Raw genomic sequence first — 19262 nt, 5'->3', positions numbered from 1 at the left:
AAGGCGCCTTTGGTGCTATAGAAGATGTCTTCCAAGCACTACAACAAAAACCCTCATAGACATCGATTTTCCACCGGTGTCTATTACATTTTCGAACAATGTCTATGAAGACGATGTAAAAAGTCTGCCATTTTAGACATCGGTTTAAAACCGGTGTAGTATCACTTAATGACACTGTTTCATAAACGGTGTAAAACCGATGTAATATTATATGTTAATAACACCAGTTTTGGCAGCGGTATACGACCGATGTAATATTAGTTAATAACACCGGTTTTGCAGCGGTGGAAAACCGATGTAATATCAGTATTTTTTAACAGTACAAATTTGATTTTCGAAACAGTAACAAAAAAAATACACAAATATTCACAAATATTCTTCATTCAACAGTATCCGTAAAATACACAAATATTCACAAATTACATAAATATTCTTCTTACAACAATATCCATAAAATACACAAACATTTTTTTTACATCAAAAGCTAATAGATATCAGAATCAAGGTAGAACATTCTTTTAACAACACATCAAGGTAGAACCGCACTTCAAATGTAATCTAGCATGCATTCAACCCACTCGAACCACACTTCATCAATTTCAACTATGGAGTACTTGAGATTTGTAAACTGTAAAAATACATAAATAATATATTAGTAAACCAAGACTAAAAATCATAGTTGAAAAAGCAGTAAGAGCACCAGGTAACAAGATGACTAATTGGAATGCTTAAAAAGAGAAACATTCATCAATTATCTCAACCACATCATATAGTGATAGATCTATCATTCCTGGGAATTGTTTATCACTAAGAGTACATGGAAATTCAATTCATTAGTAGTCGACCCAAATGACATAACTGCTTATCACTAAGAGTACATGAAAAGTAAATAAATTCCTCAGCAGTAATAAAGATGAGTAACATCAATTCATTTATATGATTTTCAATGATACAATAACATCAAAACAAATTTTTATTTCAAAGGGAAAATAGCTAAAATGCTAACTAGTCAACATGAATTTCAACCATATATAGATGCAACCATATATATAAATAAATAAATAAAAGAAAAGAAAAAAATGTATCACATAAGAAAGTATCATGTTACTTACATTGATAACATTGGAAAATTCATGGCAAAAGATCAAAGCTCCATATAACATGGGAAAATTGTATCTCAGGATCCTTAATGTTTTGCATTCCTGCATAAGTTCAGTGAAGCAAAAGATCAAAGCTCCAGATAACAACAATTCAAAGCATCATTCTACAGCAACCCTAAACACTAACTTCCAAATATACCTCCAGTTCCACTTCAAAATGTTCAATCACAGGGAATTACAAGAGCTACCTGACAATATCCAACACCATGAATCCAATGAATCATCCACCAAGATCTTAAACACGCCTAAATCATCTCTCTTAAAAAAAAATGTATAACTAGTGCTATACAAAGATCAAAAGCAACTAAATAAAGTTAAGCAGGAAGATACACAGAAGAAGGCAAACATCTGCAAAGATGTAAGTTTCTAATAGAAAAGAAAATATAATTTTAATGCCCAAGAAGGTTATAAGTAAATTAAAAAAAAAAAAAAAGGCAAACTGAAGAACATGCCAGTAGAGGATCCAAACAATTCATCCAACTAGTATTATGATCCTGCAAGTAATAAGGAAACTATACCCCAAAAATAATCAAAAGCCTAGTGCAATAGAGAAATGATAGGACATGAAATGAAGCTATGCACTAATTATGAAATCAATTGAGTGGGGTGCTACCAGGTACCAGTTCAGTAAATAGAATCAAATAGTGAGTAATTGTGCTACATTTCCTCCTAATTTAATCCAAATAAATCCAATGTATCATCTTGATGTAGTACAATGAAAAGCGCTGAGTCAAAGGCAATATCTTTACTGCTCTAATATCCATTTGCTTTCCATTAAACTCTCAGAATCTGAAGCTTAGTGGAGTAGGCAATGGCAACCCAGTCGGGCTGGGAGGAAGACCATTGCAGCTGCTCGATCTCTGCTCCGGCAGTGTAGGCAAGTATGGGATCGAGGCGACCCTCAGCAGAAGCGGCTGCCATAGACTTCTGGACGTTGCCATGATAAACAAAAATATCATGAGGAAGAATCTACAGAAGTACCTGGACAACATGAGAAAATTCATTAAGAAGTACCTTAAGGCATTTCTTAAAAAACACATAAAGCTTATAAATTATCAGAATGTTTGTTCAAGTTTGCAGACACACTAGCCTCATTAAATTTGCAAATGCACAACACTTGTACATACAGTGAGAAAGGAACTGCAAATTCTATGGGTACATGATTAGAGTGTTAGTCCTTCATTGGCAATAATAGATAAAAGCTCATACACTGATAACCGTTAGTGTGTGTTTGCAAAGAACTCACTGTAGCAGTTCGCCTCTCATTGAAGCATTTTGACTTCTGTAGTTCCTTGTAGAGTTCACCTTTAGCTGCATATTCCAGTATCAAGTAAACTTGAGTCTGTGATACAAAATCTAGGTCAACTGAGGTGGCATAAACAAAATTCAGGTTCAATATGCCTACAATCTTTATAAGTCAAGATAGAGCCGAACCTGATCATAGAAGTAACCATATAGGCGTAATATGTTTGGATGCCGGAGGTGGCTTTGTATCTCAACTTCACGTTGCAGTTGATGCTCAACTTGAGATTGTTTGAGCTGGCTCTTGAAAAGCACTTTCAATGCCACGATATGGTTACTTTGCCTCGCCAAAATGACACAAAGAAATCAGTAATAACATAATGAACGCACTAGGAAAACGAACTCTAGTATGCTATGCATTTGAGCAGTCAATCATTCAGCGTCAATCATTCAGCGTCAATCAGCGTCAATCAGCGTCAATCTGGTCATTCAGTGTCAATCATTCAGCGTCCATCATTCAGCGTCCGACACGTAAAGCTTGATGTTGTTCATCTTCTTTCTGGTGTCGAATAGGTCGAACGGAGCACGCTTCGGCACGAAAAGGATGGCTTTGAACTCGAGCTGTCCTTCTACGGAGAAATGTTTCATGGCCAAGTGTTCCTCCTAGTCATTGGTCAGGCTCTTGTAGAACGAAGCATACTCTTCCTTCATGATCTCTTCTGGCTTTCGCAGCCAGATATTTTTCTGCTTGTTGATCTGTTGCCATTCGTGGGAGACTTCTTTCACCTTCTTCTTCTGGGACTTTTTGTCCTTGTCTTCGTCGACTTCTTCAATGTCGCCGTCCTCTTCCTTCTTCGATTCCTCATCGTCCTCATCGTTACTAATTTCTTTCTCGGTGGTCTTCTCTGTCCATAAATAGATCGGATAGATGATGAACTCCGAGTGCTTCTTCACCAGATCCTTAATTCTCCTCTCTTCCAAGTATTCCAGCTACAAGATGGGGCAATTTGTATCTTTAATTACTAACTGGTGGGAGAAATTGAGAAAACTACGGTAGCAGCTAAAAATCTAGACTATTTAGAGATAAACAAGTACCTGGTCCTCTTTGAGGTAGAGGGTGATTTTGGTTCCCCGGCCGAGCTGCTCGCCGGCTGTGTCTCTTGTGACAGTAAATGAACCACCGGCTTGTGATTCCCAGATATACTGCTCGTCGTCATTGTGCCTGGTTGTCACAATAACCTTCTAGGCGACCAGGTAGGCGGAGTAGAAACCGACACCAAATTGACCAATCATGCTCACATCCGCGCCGGCTTGGAGTGCCTCCATGAACTCCTTGGTGCCAGACTCTGCGATAGTGCCCAAATTGTTCACCAGATCTACAAAGACAAATACAATTACCAATGTTCTAGCTATTTCATGTTTTCAGGTTTCGCCGATCCATCACTTGGAGAGCATCATTTACCAAAAAATGGTGTACCCTCAAAAAGTTGGATTACGATGAACTACTTGCAGTGAACACAAACATTCGAACGAGCATCCCGACAAGGTGCGGAGAAGAGAAATTACCAGCTTTGGTCATGCTGATGTCGCTGTCGATGATGGAAAGCGTCTTGTTCGCCTTGTCAGGCACGAGGCGGATGAAGAGCTCCGGCTGGGCGTCCAGCTTGCTCTTGTCGGTGAGACCCTCGAACCGGATCTTATCGAGTGCCTGCAGTCACACGATTTGCTTCAGCAACGACAACACAGGGGAAAAAACGGGAGCAGCAACATGGAAAGCAGCGATGTCTCACATCCGAGGCGTTGCTAATCGGCTCGCGTAGGAAGATCTCCTTGTTGGAGTAGAAGGTGTTGATGATGAGACTCAACAACTGGTTGATCTCCTCCTGGAACGCGAAGGTCTCCGTCTCCCCCATCTGTACGTCCGCCATCACCTCGATCGAAAGAAACTGGTTTCGCGAACGGGAACCGGAATCGAACGAATCAAGTGCTTCGATGCGATCTCGTCGGCCCCTACCTTAGCCGGGAAGAGCGAAGAGAGGAAGGAGGAGGAGGAAGAGAGGATCGGACGAGGAGGCAGAATGGAACGATTTATGCTGCGATTTTGCTTATGACAGAAGCAGGTGGTTTTGATCCTAATAGGGAGAGGAAGGGGCGTCGATCCAGGAAGGGGAAGAGATCCAGGAAGGGGAAGAGGGAGATGAGGCTGAGAGAGATGGTCGGAGGTTTAGGTTTAGGTTTAGGCTGAGAGAAGGGGCGCGATATTAGTTTAGGTTTGGAGGGAACTTTGTGAAGTGTTGTAAATTTTGGCTAGTGGAAAAATTAAATTATTATTTTTTGGTTCTTTAACACTGGATTTTAAAAATCGCTGTTAAAACCGATGTCTATTAACAAAAAAAGGCTCTCATAGACATCGGCTAAAAAACCGATGTCTATGAGCGAAAATCTGCGCTTATAGACACCGATTTTTGGAAAAACCGATGTAAAATACTCAAAGACATCGGTTTTTACTTAAAACTGTTGTTGTTCCACCGATGTCTATGAGGGTTTTTCTTGTAGTGAAGGTATAAAATTTGGACTTCATCATAGATAAGGAACAACAAGTTTGGAATCAGATTTGAAACGTTAGGGGCGCCTTCAACGCTATGGAAGACGTCTTTCACACCTTTAAATGGGTGTCTCGACCAAGCTTCAAAACAGAACTTCCATACGAACTTCTACACGTCCGATCGACTTTTTGACTGCTCCGACTTCCTGCTGCTGCCCTACTATGATTCTACTGCACCTGATTGCTGCTGAGAAACCTTCCAAACACTGAGCTCAAGCCGACCATCTACAAAAGTGTTTGATAACAAAAACTTAAGTTTTGTACTTAATTTCTGCAAACGGAAAGTGTAAATTGTTACACTCTTCTGATTCTTGTGTATTGGATCTCTTTTCTGGCAGTTTTGAAAGAGGTTTTTAGTGGATTACCTATTAGTAGGTCTACGAGACCTGAGTCTTAGAGTAGGAGTCGCTGAAGACTTCGAATCAAGTAAAAACTGAATCGTGTCTTTTACATGCTTTTGTTTTTTTTCTTTCCGCTGTGTACTTTGATTTCAAAACCAAAAAGATAAGATTTTTGAAAACCATGTAATTCACTCTCCCTTTCACATGCGTCTCAATCCAACATCTTGATGTGTTTACTTCTTTGTTTATAATTATATTAGTGAATTTTAGTCATCTTTTTGAACTCAGTCATTTTTGTAATCCTTTCATTTATTGGTTATATTTTACAATGTCTTCATAGTCTGTTCTACTAGTAATTTCATGTACAAATGAATAATATGAAAACATCAAAATAATAAATTACTGTTAAAATTTTATAATATAAAGAAGTTAAATGACCTTTTTCTTTATATTTTCCATAAACATATTTACATAAGACTTTTGTTGATTTGGAGTCATATTGATGATTTTCTCAATAAAACACCTTCCCAATCATGTATTTATTTCTATGATTAAGTAATCAGAGTCAAAAGGGAGGTTTAGAGCTGGAATATGCTTGACTATTTCTTTGATTTATTTGACTAATTCAAAAATTGTTAGTTAAAGTATTTTTGTCCTATTAGTGAGGTGTTGTTATATAATGGTCCGCTTACTTTTCCTATATTTTTAAAGTAGAGAGTCTCGCGTAATTAAGCAATCCAAGAAAAGCTCTATATGCTCTTCTTTGTACCGTCGTTATCTACTTAATTTCGTCAATCGTGATCTCTTCAAATATCGACATACGACTTCAGATAACTTTATACATACGAATAAGAGTGTTAGGTCAAAGTAAAGGCAAAATCTTAATTTCTTAAGAATATTATCCTGTTAAAGTGCTTAGTATTTATCATTAATTGTCTCTCAAAATATAATGACATTCAAAATAAAACCATTCTAAATTTTGAGTCCGTTTGAATTTTCAAAATACGAGAACTCCTAAGAGAAGTGAGGGAGAGACAAAAGAGAGATTTTTTGAAAATTGAAAAAAGTGATTTAAATCAAAAGAGTCAGTTTCTGTTATAGGGATGAAAAATTTCTCCCAAACGATGAGAGTCAAAATACACGAGTCAAAAAAACTCAATCTTTAAATTTTTTTTTTGTAAAATAAAAAATAAAAAGACGATTTGTCATAGCTCTAGGGACGAACCACCCTTAGGCCTTAATTAGGCTCATCGACTAAATGGAGTACTCCTCGCGCGGAACTCCTCACGCTCCTTTCCAGTGGTAGTTGGAGGTGGCGGCTTTGACCATAGTGCCCTGGACAATCTTCTTGTCTTATTTCCTTGAAAAATAAACTTAATGGTGACCTAGTAGGAAGGCCTAGACTAGACAAGCCGAAAACAAACAAAAGTTATCTAGCTTTTAAATTGCTCGTAGGTAGGGGCGGATGCAGAGGGGGGGCGGCATCGACGATCACCTCCCTTTGCCGGTAATGGAACTCCTAGTAGTATAGGGTTCCGCCGATGAAAATAGAAAATATCATCTTTATTTCATGTAAAAATTATCCCTCCATATTTGAATTCTTGAATCCACCACTACTCGTAGGGTTGCCTCTTTAAGCATTCTTACACTCCAAATTATTCCTCCCTTGACTCGATGTTGACTGCACACTAGTCAAGGGGTTTTATTACCGTGTCGAGACTAAATTCCAAAAAATCAATTATTGCTCGCTTGACTCCACTCTGCCTTATCTACACAAAGTCCGGGCTTTTGCCCCAAGTCTTCTGCCATCCATCACCCCAAATAAATGATTAATATGCAGCCGCTGATTTCATCCCCATGCCCTTCCTCACTGCTTGATTTCTCTCGAAGCTGAACTGCAATGGTTCCATCCCTCCTCTTCGCCCTTCTTCTACTCGACGCTGCCGCCCCCTCCGCCTCCATCGCCGTGGAATCAACACGCTGCGACCGGACTTGCGGATCCACCACCGTTTTATACCCCTTCGGCTTCTCCGCCGGATGCCAGATTCTCCTCAACTGCTCTGCCTCCGGCGAGGTCCGCCTCGGCACGTACCTCGTCCGGAACGTCGCCGCCAGCTCCTTAATTCTCGACGTGTCGGCCTCCTGCAACCGCTCCATCGCCGACGCGGCCGTGCTCTTTAGCGACACGTTGTCCATGGCGGCGAGCAACGCGCTGTTCCTCCGCAACTGCACTGGAAGCGAGGGGCAGGAGTGCAGCATCGACACAGAAATCATCTCGAAGCGCCTCAACCAGACGAGCTGCGGCCGTACAGGCGACGACATCCGGTGCTACTCCAGCGGCCGGACGGAGGGGTTCTACTCCAAGAAGAATTTCACGGAGATGGCGAATCGGTGCAAATTCCTGTTCACGTCGTTGAGGTACGGCAGGGACGCCTTCAACCAGTCGACGCTCGAGTTCGAGTCGGCCGAGGTAGAATGGTGGCTCCCAGGAGATTGACGGTGCGCGGGCAACGCCACCTGCTCCCGCATAGATTTGCCATCTGGGAATGGAACCGCCGGGTACCGATGCAACTGCAAGGAAGGGTTCACCGGCGACGGCTTCGCCGACGGCGGCGGTTGCGCCGGAGGTGAGTCCCGTACGTTTTCCGTCATTTAGGTTGGATTTTTTTTTAAAGAAATATGCTAAATTAATCCGGCAGCCTGAAGGCTACATTTGGTTTGAGCATTTTTTTATTTATTTTCATTCTCACGTTTTCTAAAAAATAAAAAATAATTTTTAAACATTTTCTATTTTTTCTCAAAAAATACTATCTATTTTTTTTTAAAAAAATAGACATGAATACAAATCAAACATCATTTATTAGAAACACATATTTTTTAAAAAAATGAAAATTGAAAACGTAAACAAAACACACCCTAAGTTTTTGTATTATCCAAATCAACTTATCCAAATTTCATAATATTTAATAACTTATAGTATTTCCTAAATATTCATTTTTTTCTATAGGTCTATCAGTCAATTTCATACCAAATCTAAATTTGACCGTTTAAATTGAGAGCAATAAATTAATTTGAGAGCACATCTTTATATTTTTATACCAATTTAAAAATGACTAGTCTCAATTTACGTTACGAATTCAGTTCTGAGGGTAAAAGTATATTAAGAATTACGAATGGATATACACCATTCGAAAATTTAAAATTTTGATATTTTTAAATCATGTAGTTCTATGAATTTATTGATAGTTAGGGATGTAAACGAGCCGAACAGTATTAGGCTCGAACTCGACTCATTTAAGTTATATTCGGATTCGAGCTTGAATCGAGCTTTTATCATAAGACTCGAGCTCGGCTCGTTTTAGAATTATCAAGCTCGCGAACAGTTCGAGCTTGGCTCATTATTAGCTCGATTATCAAAGTTAACGAGCCTAACTCGTTAAGCGAGCTCGGGTTCATTTTCGGGCTCGTTTAGAGCTTGTTTTTGGCTCGTTTTAGAGCTCGTTTTTTTGTTCATTTTAAGGCTCGTTTTAGAGCTCGTTTTTTTGACTCGTTTTAGAGCTCGTTTGTTTGCTCGGTTTAATGCTTGTTTTTTTGGCTCGCGAGCCTATAAACGAACATGTTCGTGAGCTCACGAGCCGAATATCCTTAAGCTCGAGCTCGGCTCGATAAGATAAACGAACAAACTCGAATGAGCTTTTTACCGAATCGAGCTCCGAATAGCTCGCGAACCGTTTGGTTCATTTACATCCCTATTGATAGTGTTAGTTATTGAATATCATTGTTCTAACCTTATATTGAGCTTGTGATAAATCATGAAAGGCAACTTGAACACTGTTCACATGAGGTCATCTTTTGTGCATTTCATTCCTACAAGACACATTAGTCCAAAATACCAAATATATCTTGTAAAATAAAGATAGCACAATAAAATAATATAGAAATAAAATATTTGACAGTTTTCGGACTCTCCGATTTTGACTTTTAAATTTCTCGAAAATCTTAGGTCAAATCGATGCTTATTGTTTCCTCAACGGGTAATGCGTCCTCACCTACTTCTGTCAAGAGAATTTATCTTTTTCTAGACTGATCCTCCAGACTGTCTGAATTTTTACTTAGCGTCTAAGACATCAGGATTTCATGTTGGACGTCCGAATCCTGACTTGTCCAGCCTTTCACTTGGTGTCCGCAACCCCAGGATTTTCATCTAGCGTCCTTGACCCTAGGATTTTACCCAACGTCCTCGACCCGCCAAGACTTTGCTCAATTTTTTAGATTGGGACTTCGTTGTTTAACCGCAGCTAGGATTTTTCACTTGCCTAACCTCAACTAAGATTTTTCTTTGTCTAAGATCACTTAGAACTTTCTTGCATATTTAGTTCAACTTATTAGAACAATAAGAAACCTTAACTTTGAATCCTTTGTTATAATTAAAACTTAGGTTCAATCATCTAATACTTCCTGCATCAACAATAAATGTATTAAAGAGTTTTTTAGAAGTATATTAATTTTAATTTAAAGTAATTTGGAGTTCTTTAGATCCATTATCCCGTTTAGAATAAAATTGATGGGTGGAGCTAAGAGAAAGAGAGGTATTTCAGGAACAGTACGTGATTTAAGTATTATAAAAATGTGATTTAGAAAATACTAAAACTTACTTAAGCGGTTAGTAAAATATCGTTAATCCATTTCCTACCCATTAAAGAAGAGTTATGCAATGATCCAATATAATATGACTAATCACTATAACATGTTTGGGATTGTTTACATTCTCCATTATTGATATGATAAATGTGTTTTTTTAGTATTTTAATAAAAAATAATATGGATAATTTATGAGAACACTTAATTTAAAAAAAAAATACTCAAAATTCAAAATATATGCACTCAACTTCAATATTTATCAAAAGCTTATTTATTCTCCGAATTGTTCAACCATCCATTACAGCCTCAAACCAGCCTTTATCTTAGCTGAACAGAATCGAATTTAAAAAAAAAAAAAGATTTAGTTTTTTTTATCAAGTACTTCCATCTAAAAATCGTAGATGATTTTAAAATCTAGGATTAACTTCATATTAATACGGTCCTTGAATCTATACATTTTTAATTTTTTTAGCCCTTTAAATCCATGAATGTGTTTTGACTAAAAAGTTATTGTTGTTAAGAGCTCATATTTGTTATATATATGTATGGAGTCTTTTAGGATCTAAATACATCAAATTCACTCCAAACCTACACTATTCTATTTCTAACTCTCTTGAGTTTGATAATACCCAACTTCTATGATTTGATCTATTTTCAGTTATTAATGAATTTTGATCAAAAGTTATTAATGAATCTAAACACATTATATTCATTTCAAACCTAAATCATTTTCTTCACGGCACTCTCCTAAGTCTGACCATGCTCAACTTCCTTGAGATTCAGGTCCCTTTTCAACTATAAGTGACTTTTTAAAAGTTATTAATGGATCTAGACACATCAAATTTACTACAAACCTATATCATTTTGTTTTCGACACTCTTCTTAGTCTAACCATGCTTAACTCCTTCGATTCTAGTTCCTTTTCACTCATTAATGAGTTTTAAATAAAAGTCATTGATGAATCGAAATACATTAGATTCACTCCAAACTTGAACCATTCTCTTTCTAATACTCTCTTGATCCCAACTATACTCAACTTCCCTAATTCTAGACCCTTTATAGCCATCAGTAAGTTCTAGAAAAAAAGACAACTATAAATGAGTTTTAGAACATAATCACTAATGGACTAGCCACATTAAATTCACTCAAACTCTAAACCATTTTGTTTTTGGCACTTTAAAGTTTGATCATGCTCAACTTCCTCAATTCCCATCCCTTTTCGGTCATCAATCGCTTTTGGTCAAAAATCATTGTGGCTTAAAAGGGACTAGAACTAGATAAGTTAAGCATGGTTAGACTTAGGAATAGAATAATGCAACTTTGAAGTGAATTTGATGTGTCTAAGTACATCAATGACTTAGGAAGAGAATGGTTTAAGTTGGGAGTAAATATGATGTGTTTAAGTCCAACAATGACTTTTGGCCAAACTCATTGTGATTAAACAGGGATTGGAATAAGGGAATTAAGCATGGTCAGATTCAGGAGGGTGCAAGGAATAAAAGCATATAGGTTTGGAGTGAATTTGATGTGTCTAAGTACATCAATGACTTAGGAAGAGAATGGTTTAAGTTGGGAGTAAATATGATGTGTTTAAGTCCAACAATGACTTTTGGCCAAACTCATTGTGATTAAACAGGGATTGGAATAAGGGAATTAAGCATGGTCAGATTCAGGAGGGTGCAAGGAATAAAAGCATATAGGTTTGGAGTGAATTTGATGTGTCTAAGTACATCAATGACTTAGGAAGAGAATGGTTTAAGTTGGGAGTAAATATGATGTGTTTAAGTCCAACAATGACTTTTGGCCAAACTCATTGTGATTAAACAGGGATTGGAATAAGGGAATTAAGCATGGTCAGATTCAGGAGGGTGCAAGGAATAAAAGCATATAGGTTTGATGTGTTTAGATCTACCAGTGATAATAAAAGCATATATGTGCCAAAACTCATTGATAGTAATCTCTTTTTTTTTCTTGAACTTATCGATGACTGAAAAGGGACACAAGTTACGGAAGTTGAGCACGGTCAGACTCATAAGAGTGTCAAGAGGAAAATGGGTTCAGGTTTGGAGTAAATATGATGTATCTAGGTTCACCAATGACTTTTGGCCAAACTCATTAATAGCTGAAAAGGGACTGAAATTAGGGGAGTTAATCATGATCAAACTTAGGAGAGTGTTAGGAACAAAGTAGTGTAGGTTTGGAGTGAATTTAATATGTCTATGTTCATCGGTGACTATGTGCCAAAATTCATTAATAACGACCTTTCTTTTTTCCAATACTCACTTATAGTTGAAAAGATATTTGAATTAAGGAAGTTAGGCATGGTCAAACTTAGAAGAGTGCTAGAAAGAGATGGTTCATATTTGGAGTGAATCTAATGTGTTTAGGTTTATTAATGACTTTTGGTCAAAGATCATTGAAGGTTGAAAAGGGACCAAACTTAGGAGAGTGTCAAGGATAGAAAAGTATAGGTTTGGAGTGAATTTAATGTGTTTAGGTCCATAAGTGACTATGCCAAAATTTATGTGGTGTTTAGTACACGGGTATAGGAATGGAGAACTGGATTCATTGCCAAACTTTGCGTTTGGTTGATAGGAATGAGAATTAAGATTTTGAAATGAAATTCAAAAACTTAGGTATTGATGAAATCCACCTCTTGAGTTTCACCATATCTAAAAACTTGGATATCATCTAAATTATTTTGGACGAAAATATTGTTAATATATTTGTTCAATTTTTCTTTCATATCACTCTCTCTTCTTGTTATCTCTCATCATACTTTCTCTCTTCTCATTCTTTCATCACACTTTCTTTACCATTTCTCTCTCATCACACATTCTTTTCCATCACACTCTCTTTTCATTCTCTCTCATTACACTTTCTCTCTCCTTAATCTCTCTCATCACACTTTCTCTCTCTTCATTCTCTCTCATCATACTTTCTCTCTCTTCATTTTCTCCCATCACACACTCTTTTTCCTCATTTTCTCTTATCACAGTTTCTCTCTCATTACGCTATCTCTCTTATTATACTTTCTTTCTTCTCACTCTCTCCCATCACACTCTCTCCTCATTTTTCATATTTTTCCTTTCTTATTTTCTCCGATCACACACTCTCTCTCATTACACTTTTTCTCTCCTTAATCTCTCTTATCACACTTTCTCTATCCTCATTCTCTCCCATCACACATTCTCTATCTTTTTCTCTCTCATATTTTCCTCTCACATTTAATTTTTTCTCTTATTTTTCTCTAAGAGTAAAAAAGAAATTTTAGTTTATTCTGATAGAAAATATTCAACTAACCAAATATTATTTTTAAAAGTGATATTCATGCTCATACCTATTTCCATTCCATAATATTATCATTCTCATTCTTATTGCAATTCATTGATGCTAGTATCCTTTTTCAGAACTCACTGATAGCTAAAGAATGTGAAATTACGAAAGTTGAACATGATCAAATTAATTCAGAGAGTATAATGAAAAGAATGGTTTAGGTTTAGAGTGAATTTAATGTGTTTATGCCCATCAATATCTTTTAGCCAAACTCATCGATGACTAAAAAGGGACTAAGATTAAGGGAATTAAATATAGTCAAACTCAAGAGAGTGCTAGGAATAGAATATTATATATTTGGAGTGAATTTGATGTATCTAGGTCCATTAATAACTATGTTCTATGTATCAAAACTCATTGATGGCTGTATTTGTTTTTCAAAACTCACTAATGGTTGAAAAGGGTCCTAAATTATTTGAGAAGTTGAGTATTGTCAAATTTCAAGAGAGTTTCATGAAGAGAGTTATTTAGGTTTGAAGTGAATCTGAGGTATCTAGATCACTTTTAGTAAAAACTCATTGAAGGCTGAAAAGGAATTGAAATCAAGGAAATCAAGCATGGTCAGACTTAAAGAGTGTTAGAGATAGGATGATGCATGTTTGGAGTGAATCTAATGTGTATAGATCCATCAATTACTTTTGTACAAAAATAATTGATGGGCTAAAGGGCTATCCTGATGGATTTTAAAAGTTCCAAGATTGAAAAAAATATATGTGAATGGATTTAGAGGATCACTATAAGTGCAAGGATGCAAATTTGAAATTAATTCGAGCTTTTATGGTAATCAATAACTTTTTAGCCAAAACTCAATGGTAGACTTACAGAGTTCAAGTGTTTTTTTTTAAATATGAATAGACTCAGGGGTCAATGTGAGTATAACTATATTCATTTGACATGAATTTGAGATTTTCAGAGCCACCGAACATTTTTTACCAAGAGTTATCGAACACTTTTGGCATAAGTTATTGAAGGATTTAAATTACTCCAAATCTTTTTAAAAAAAACATGGATGTATTAAAAACAAAATTAATCTTTTTAAGGCCTTCATTAATGGCGCTAAAAAAACTCAGGAGGTTACTAGGAGTTCAGTGATGTTAATTTAACATGAATTCAAGATTTTTTTTTTTTAGGATCATCAATGACCTTTGAATGAAAATGTTTGATGAAATAACTAAAATTTTATTTTGTTTTGGTCTTAATTCGGTTTGATTCATGTAAAAATAAAAATCAATTTAATGCTTTGATTTGAGATTGCAATGGATGAAAAGGAATATCAAAGTAGTTTGTTGAGGGTTTTGAACATTTCTTAGAGTTAAGTGGTTGACCTAGTCAATTACCGAAATAATTCTATAGTTTTGTTTATTTTCCTTTGGACAATGCCTAAGGGCCAAGTGAACTTCATCAGACCAAAGAGCATATGAACGTTGGGGAATTGACAGAAGGTAAGTCCCCCCCCTCCCTCCCTCAATTTCTGTGTCTTTGAGAATTGCCTGAAAATCCCTCTTTAAGCGTTTTCTTCCTACTGCAGGCATCGGAGTAGGCATCGTAGCTGGATCTTGTTTAGCTGTCGCCGTGGTGGTGCTTATGTGAAATTAATTAGAAAATAATAGAGGTAGAGATATAGATAAAAAAATATATATATATAAATAGATAAATTATTCTTCTATCTAATTTACCAAAAAAACCATGCAACATTATTTATATACATATTTGTTACGTTGGGATGTTGGGTGCGTCCTACTCAAGATCAGCAACCGTGAGAGAGCACCGATCTAATCTGACAAAACTCCAACTCCTCTATACTTAAGTCATCCTTTGTGATCCCAGATATTCCTCCATGGTCCATCCTTAGGGGAATGAAATCCCAGGGGATTCCTACTTTGTACAAACTCGGTTATATCCGTTGGGACTTAAGTCACCCTTTGGATTATAGATGAGAAAATGTATATTATAGGAAAGCATCATAAAAGAGAGAAATAACTCCCTGCTCAAGGCTATCATGCCTGATCTATCGCTTCTGCCACAACCACCATAAATATCTAAATTTTGGATTTCATTCTAAAATTTTAATTTCATTTCTATCAACTAAACATAAGATTTAGGAATAAATTCATTCTCTTATTCCCAAACTCCTAAACCAAATGCCACCTTAAATACATCAATCACCAATGCCGCTTTTTAAAAAAATACCTTCGTGCCTTTGTGTTAATTTTTAAAAACCAGCAATGATGCATAGAGAAAGAACACCAAGGTGTTAATTTTTAAATACCAGTACTTGTTTTTTTTTTTAAAAAAAAAATATCTTTGTGCTAATTTTTTAAAAATCAACAATGATATATAGAGAGAGCATCAAGGTGGTGTTAATTTTTAAAGACCAACACCTTGGTGGTGATGATCTTAAAAATCCACGTTGGTGGTGCTAGTCTTAAAAATCGACACCACCTTATTGCTATTTTTTAGAAACAACATCAAGGTTATACTATTTTTTAAAAATAATATCAGGGTGGTGCTTATTTTTAAAAAACAACACCACAACAATAGTTGGTGTATTTAAATTGTGTTGCTGATTTTTAAAAGCCAACATCACAATGATTGCTGCATGCAATTAAAGGAGAGAGAATAGAGAATTTTATTTTTTTACATACATATAAGAGAGGAAAGAGATGAAATTTTGTTAAATAAAAATGGGAAGCGGATAAGAGGACAAGATGATAAGTGGAATACAATAATTTTCAATACTTGATTCAAACACGTCGTCAATTTTTAAACTACTTACACAACTCATGAAAAATAACTAACTCCATAATTCTAGCCCACTACCTCAACTATTCTACCCCACTAACACAACTAATGAAGATACATTGAACATAGACATTTTTCTTTAACCACTATGTAACACTATTACTACTAATTGTCATCTCATCACCCCCACTAACTCAAATATTAATTTTGAGTCATTTTATTAACACTCCTAAATTTATCTCTTGGAAGTGACTTCGTTAAGATATTTGTCACTTGTTCATATGTGTTGTAACACTCCAATATAATTTCATTATTTGCAACTAGTCTCATATGGAAAGCTAGATTTTTTGTCATTGCAATTGTTGGCTTGTTATCATAAAAAATAGTTGTTGCATTTTTTTTATTGTTGGTGAAGATCTGTAAGTAATCTTCTAACCCAAACTACTTAACATGTTGCTAAAGTTGCTGTTATATATTCTGCTTCTGAAGAGGATAAGGTTCTAGTAGATTGCTTCTTTCAACTCCATGATATTGCTCATGATCCAAGATCAAAAATACAAGCTGAGGATCTCCCTCGGCCATCATCGGCCAACTTGGGAATTTGTCACTCATGTATGAAACCATCTTTAAGTCTCGTAGGTTATGTTGGAAGCCTTGGGTCAGTAGCATTGTGGGCTCCAAAGTTCCTTCAGCAACCATATCATTCCACCATTCCCAATGCAACATCAACTCATTTAGACATTGATTCTCCAGTAAATTTGTAGGTGGAGTAATATTCTTTTCTTCTGCTATAGTTCGAATCTTTCAAGGTGTTGTATATGCAGGTACTCGAAATTTGTAAGAGCTTGCAACTCTGGCAACATGACATTCCCAAGACCATCGATAGCATCGTATCACCACAACACTTCCATATTTGTCAATTGCCTAATAACAATAGGCATTCTAGTCAATGATGCACATCCATGCATCTTAAGCTGCATCAAGTTCTTCATGTCGCTCAAGTCATCAGGTAACTTCGAAAGATAACAACAATCACCAACATCTAATTCTTTCAAATTCACAAGGCAAGTGATCGACTCCGACAGCTTTTGAATCCTTAGGCAGCATGCGAGTTTCAAAATCTGTAAATTTCTGAGCTTGTGGATTTGTCTTGGAAGCTCCTTAAGTTTTTTGCAACTAGAAAAATTTAGAACACAAATTATGGAGGTTGCAGAGGGATTCTGGTAGTGTTTCTATCTTATTCTCCGCAAGGTTGAGGCACCTCAAGCAATGCAATGTGTCAATCGAACTAGGGACTTCTTGAATCATGATACCTCTCATATGTAACGTACATAAATGTTTGAGATTTACAGATATATATACTTTCAAGTATCTTTGTTCCCGTATGATAAATATGTTCTTTTTTTTCTCTTCTTCCCTGTGCAAGATCAAAGTTCTCAGCTTGTTCGTCACTCCAGCCTTTTCAATGGCTTTTTTAATTTTTGAAATATTTTTTGAATGGATAGGTAGATACAGATGGCGGCATTATAGTGGTATCCTGGAACCTTCACCAACCTTCATTCTGAAAAAGCATGGATCTGTCTTGAAGTCGAATGACTCGTGTTCAATGTTTTTCATCCAATTATATCTTACTGTGCCTTCTGCAACCAATATTTGGAACAGATCTTCATCATAACATCGATTTGAATATCTTCCAAACAATTCCTGGCACTGAAAATGTCGTTCTCTTTCACCTGGCCGAGAATAATCCCATAATAAAGTGTGAAGGTCATATCGTCTTAAAATCTCCTTGCAACTGACTCGTGTCTATCCGCCTAAAAATGAGTCCCATACTCTTTGCCCATAGAGGATATCCATCAAGGCCATAACATTCCTTAGCAAGTGGAATTAGCATATCAATAGCAATAGGAGAAGAAGCTTAATTTATCATTGATAAGTGGCCAACAATCAGTGTTCGTACATGGCTTCCCGGTCAATAATCTTACAATTTCTTTAAAGGCGATGACGTTACTCTTGAAGTCAATTGATGAAGGAGCATCCAACCATATCCGATATTGGAAATGTTGACGCACCCCAGGGTGATGATAGATTGCGCGAGCCAGGATTGTGTTCCCACACTTTGTACCTTCCAAGCCAATGTTGAAGGGTGCATTTCCATCCTCATCACATCGTTGTTGTTGTTATTGTTGTTGTTGTTGTTGAAAGAGTTCTTTGATTTGGTCTATTTCTTCGTATCACCTCCTCTCTTAGAATAGCAGAGTAGTGATCATGGGTTGGATTCATAGATTCCATCATCTCCACTCAGAGGCCTAAAGTCGCCCCTCTATTGACCTGGTAATTCAACAAGCAGGCCATCTCTTTGAGCTCTACTAGGATGGCTTGGCGGCTGCTCATTGAAAGGAAGTTGATCATCATCTTCCTATTCTTTTTTGCTTCGTCCTCTTTGTTCGGCTTCCAGTAGTCCAGGATCCTCTCGAGTAGGCTGTCGACATCCTCAAGGGTCACACCCACATCCTTCATCCACTCTGCCACATCAGGCTGCTCAACCGCACTAAGAGTAGCATCCAGGAGGAAGGAATTGGTGGTCCAAGGGCTGTTCCGAATCATCTCCAAGTGATTTGAGATGCGGAATGCCTTCCCTTTTTGAAGAATTTTTTTGAAAACTGGTTGTTCTTCGAAGACTGATTATTAGTGGTTTTAGTTTTTCTATACTTATTACTTAGTGCTGAAAACGTGGTAGAGGTACAATAGCTTTAATTTTTCCTACCCATAATTAACATAGCGGTTAATTATGGGTAGTGAAGTCAAGCAAGTCAAGTTGGTTAGGCGAGATATAATTATATATGCAAGTTGAGTTATTTAGCATGACAGACACATTGGGTGGTTTAGGTAAGTCAACTAAATAACGAGTCAATTATATTAGACCAACGATTTAGGTGGGCAAGCGATTTATATGATTCAAAAGGGCAACGTCGGAGGTTCAATAATGAAAGTGTTGGGCCCCACGGCATGGTGCGATGGCGAGCAACTGGAGGGTTTGATTCAACGTAGCATATTTTCGAACATGTGGTCGAAAGCTCATTCTCAATTTGTCCTTAAATTAATATGAAAAAAATAAATTATGAATATCTATTAGCTGGTAATACAAATAACTCAAATAACTAAGATATAGGAGAGGATATATATATTTTTAAA

At 36.6% G+C, this 19262-nt stretch overlaps 1 protein-coding gene and 1 pseudogene across 5 annotated transcripts; one reads left to right on the top strand and one right to left on the bottom strand.

Annotated features, from left to right (window-relative positions):
• Positions 1-1934: 1934 nt before the first annotated feature.
• LOC122013742 lies at positions 1935-4353 on the bottom strand (annotated as a pseudogene).
• Positions 4354-7146: 2793 nt separating this feature from the next.
• Positions 7147-17438, top strand: LOC122015019 (wall-associated receptor kinase-like 14). 5 transcript variants are annotated; one of them, XM_042571647.1, is made up of 4 exons: positions 7147-7975; positions 14711-14767; positions 14854-14937; positions 16892-17438. In XM_042571647.1, exon 1 carries the CDS (start codon positions 7249-7251, stop codon positions 7843-7845), a length of 597 nt encoding a protein of 198 aa, XP_042427581.1. In that variant the 5' UTR covers positions 7147-7248; the 3' UTR covers positions 7846-7975; positions 14711-14767; positions 14854-14937; positions 16892-17438. The 5 variants fall into 5 exon arrangements, with proteins under 5 accessions (XP_042427581.1, XP_042427582.1, XP_042427579.1 ...); XM_042571648.1 differs by having other exon boundaries at positions 14731-14767; positions 14854-17438; XM_042571645.1 differs by having other exon boundaries at positions 14854-17438.
• The last annotated feature ends 1824 nt before the right edge of the window (positions 17439-19262 follow it).

This window comes from Zingiber officinale, chromosome 8B, assembly GCF_018446385.1.
Source record: "Zingiber officinale cultivar Zhangliang chromosome 8B, Zo_v1.1, whole genome shotgun sequence".
Taxonomy (NCBI): Eukaryota; Viridiplantae; Streptophyta; class Magnoliopsida; order Zingiberales; family Zingiberaceae; genus Zingiber; species Zingiber officinale.
This window is presented reverse-complemented; position numbering and strand designations above follow the sequence as displayed.